Raw genomic sequence first — 3,254 nt, forward strand, 5'->3', positions numbered from 1 at the left:
GCCAAGACACAGACCCAGAAGACAGTGGCACAAAATATAAAACCAACACAAACCCAGGTATGGCTGCTTCTAGACAGATCACACTTTGTCACTTTCCCACAGTACGGTCCAGGTTTGTTAGCTAGAGAACAGTCCAAAAAACTCTGATAGAGGAAGGGTGGCTGATACTCAAGAGAATGATGGGAACTCCACAGTGTTAAACTTAATACTCAAGAGAATGATGGGAACTCCACAGTGTTAAACTTAATACTCAAGAGAATGATGGGAACTCCACAGTGTTAAACTTAATCGTATCTGACCAAATTTCATGTGACTGAGAACAGCAGACCTACCTACCTGAGCAAAACAGAAAAGCAAGGAAGAATAGTGCAGCTGCTGAAAAAACAACAGGGTAGTTCCTCAAAAATTAAACACAGGCCAGGCTCAGTGGCTCATGCCTACAATCCCAGGACTTTGAGTCCAAGGCAGGAGGATCTCTTGAGCCCAGGAGTTTGATACCAGCCTGGGAAAACACGTTGAAACCCTTCCTATAAAAAATACAAAAATTAGCTGGGTACAATGTGCATGCCCGTAATCCCAGCTACTCAGGAGGCTGAGGTGGGAGGACAGCTTAAGCAAGGGAAGCGGATGTAACGGTGAGCTGAGATTATGCCACTGCACTCCAGCTCGTCTGGGCAATAGAGCCAGACCTTGTCCCAAAAACAAAAAACAAACAAAAAAAAAAACAACTGTGCTGGGCGCAGTTGCTCACACCTATAATCCCAGCACTCTGGGAAGCCAAAGCAGGCAGATCACCTGAGGTCACAAATCAAGACCAGCCTGGCCAACATAATGATACACCATCTCTACTAAAAATATAAAAAATTAGCCGGATGTGGTGGCACACACCTATAATTCCAGCTACTCAGGAGGCTGAAGCAGAAGAATTGCTTGAACCCGGGAGGCAGATGTTGCAGTGAGCCAAGATTACCATTGCACTCCAGCCCCAGCAACAATGTAAGACTCTGTCTCAAAAAAACCCCAAAAAACAAAAAGCAAAAACAAAGAAAAAATGTGAGGAAGGATATGAGAGTGAAACGACCCATGTACTGCCAACCACTAATAACTCCATGGGCCAGGACCATTTAGATACACATCCCATATTTTACACACACACACACACACACACACACACACAATTCTGGGCAATATAGCAAGACCACAACTCTATAAAAAAATTAAAAATGTAGCTGGGTGTGGTGGCATGTGCTGTGGTCCTCGCTCCTCAGGAGGCTGAGGTGGGACAGAGCGAGACTACCTCAAACATCATCAACCCAAAGTTGATGAAAACACAGAGAGAAAAACCCTCTCCTCATCTGCAGGTTTACAGTAATGGCTGCTCCCACACAACTGGGTCTCACCTTGAGTGCCAGCTGGAACTCCAGAAGTTTGGTATAGCAGGCAGCTCGATTACTGTATAATTTGGCATCTTTTGGGTTCCGTTTGATGGCTTCTGTATAATGCTTCATGGCCTGGGGATAGTCCCCTGGGGAAGAAAAACAAAGACAATCTTTTAAAAAGCCCCCATGTGTACCAGGCCCTATTTACCCCACAGTCAGGCACGGGAAGCACCCAGCACCGCTCTCACACACCCAGCCCCCTGAGCTGCAGGCAGTACCTTTCTGAAAACACTCGTTGCCTTTGTTCTTCTCCTCCAAAGCCAGGTCGGGGTTTATGTAGGCCAGCCGCTCTTGTTCCTTCAGGATTTTCTCTGCCTACAAAAAATAATTCTTGGAATAGTAATTTAATGCTCATAAACATCTAAATATTGGACTTAAAAACCGCATTACGATTTTAATTTTTAGAGTACTGCTGACAAGATTTTAAAAGAAATTTACAGTCTTTATTATTAAGCTATACCATGAAAGAGAATGAATGACATTGACACGACACTTGGTACAAAAATAAGGCCTGTATGAAAAGGATGCGTGCCTAGCCAGCCCCATTCATTTTCTCACCAATTCTTTTGTGAATAAACTCACCCCCTACATAATTTAAGACAACTGGCCTAATTCACACCACTTTTGTTGTATAAAATAGTAAAAATGTTACAAGAACTACTGTTAATGCACAGGCCCTCAATAGTAACACATTTAGTGCTGAACTCTTGGCCAATACAGAAAGCTGCAAAAAAAAGCCAGATCATCTCCTACATGTTGTGACATTAAATGACAAAGAAAGAAGCAGAGAAGATGACCAAAGCCATGACCTAAAAAAGTCAGGTTCAGCCAGGCATAGTGGCTCATGCCTATAATCCCAGTGCTTTGGGAGGCCGAGGAGGGCGGATCACTTGAGCTCAGGAGTTCGAGACCAGCCTGGGCAACACAGTGAGACCCTTTCTCTACAAATAATAATGGGCACAGTGGCTCACGCCTGCAATCCCAGCGCTTTGGGAGTCCAAGGTGGGCGGATCACGGGGTCAGAGACTAGCCTGGTCAACATGGTAAAACCCCATCTCTACTAAAAATACAAAGAAATTCAGCTGGGCATGGTGGCGCATGCCTGTAATCCCAGCTACTCAGGAGGCTGAGGCAGTAGAATGGCTTGAACCTGGGAGGCGCGGGTTGCAGTGAGCCGAGATCATGCCATTGCACTCCAGCACGGGCAACAAGAGCAAGACTCCGTCTCAAGAGAGGAAAAAAAAAAAAAAAAAAAGTCAAGTTCATTATTAAATAAATAAAACAGTAAGAAACAACAGCTCAATTATTAGGAAAACACCCCTATTCTTTTCCTACCCACCTGCTGGCATTTCTTGAGCACATCTGGGGTTCGGTGCTCTGCCAGAGACTTGTTATAGAAATGGATGGCGTCCTTGTACTTTTCTTCTTTGAAGTAGGAGTTGCCAATTCGAGCATAAGCTCTGATAAAGAAAACAGGGACAAGTGTTCTTAGGACAAAGAGAGAAGGTCAGCTCCTGCAGAGAAAACACACCTGCAACTAGAAAGGCCCGCCTCGCTGCCTTTCAACACCTTTTGTCTTGGCTCCGGTGACCTTCTTGCCAGCCCTTTCTTAACATAGCAGATTCTATAGCCAGGAGCCCTCCTCCCCATGCAGGGAAACTGAAGTCTTGGACAGCAAACCCTCCACACTACTCAAGGTATTCTGGAAGATCGAGCATACTTGGCAATCTGTCGATAGTCTTCTCGGTTTTCTCTCCCCACTTCAATGGCCTTCTCACAAAGCTCCCGACACTTATCGTAGTCACCCTTTTCAAA

General features: G+C 45.1%; 1 protein-coding gene across 1 annotated transcript in view; it reads right to left on the reverse strand.

Annotated features, from left to right (window-relative positions):
- Positions 1–3,254, reverse strand: part of STIP1 (stress induced phosphoprotein 1) — a 6,948-nt gene extending 3,694 nt beyond the window's left edge. The window contains exons 1-4 of the mRNA XM_017516931.1: positions 3,160–3,254; positions 2,779–2,899; positions 1,658–1,754; positions 1,401–1,525 (exon numbers count right to left, since the gene is read on the reverse strand). Of these exons, the coding sequence (XP_017372420.1) occupies positions 1,401–1,508 (108 nt within the window). The 5' untranslated portion in view covers positions 1,509–1,525; positions 1,658–1,754; positions 2,779–2,899; positions 3,160–3,254. The remainder of the gene's footprint in view (positions 1–1,400; positions 1,526–1,657; positions 1,755–2,778; positions 2,900–3,159) is intronic.

This window comes from Cebus imitator, unplaced genomic scaffold (genome assembly GCF_001604975.1).
Source record: "Cebus imitator isolate Cc_AM_T3 unplaced genomic scaffold, Cebus_imitator-1.0 Scaffold609, whole genome shotgun sequence".
Taxonomy (NCBI): Eukaryota; Metazoa; Chordata; class Mammalia; order Primates; family Cebidae; genus Cebus; species Cebus imitator.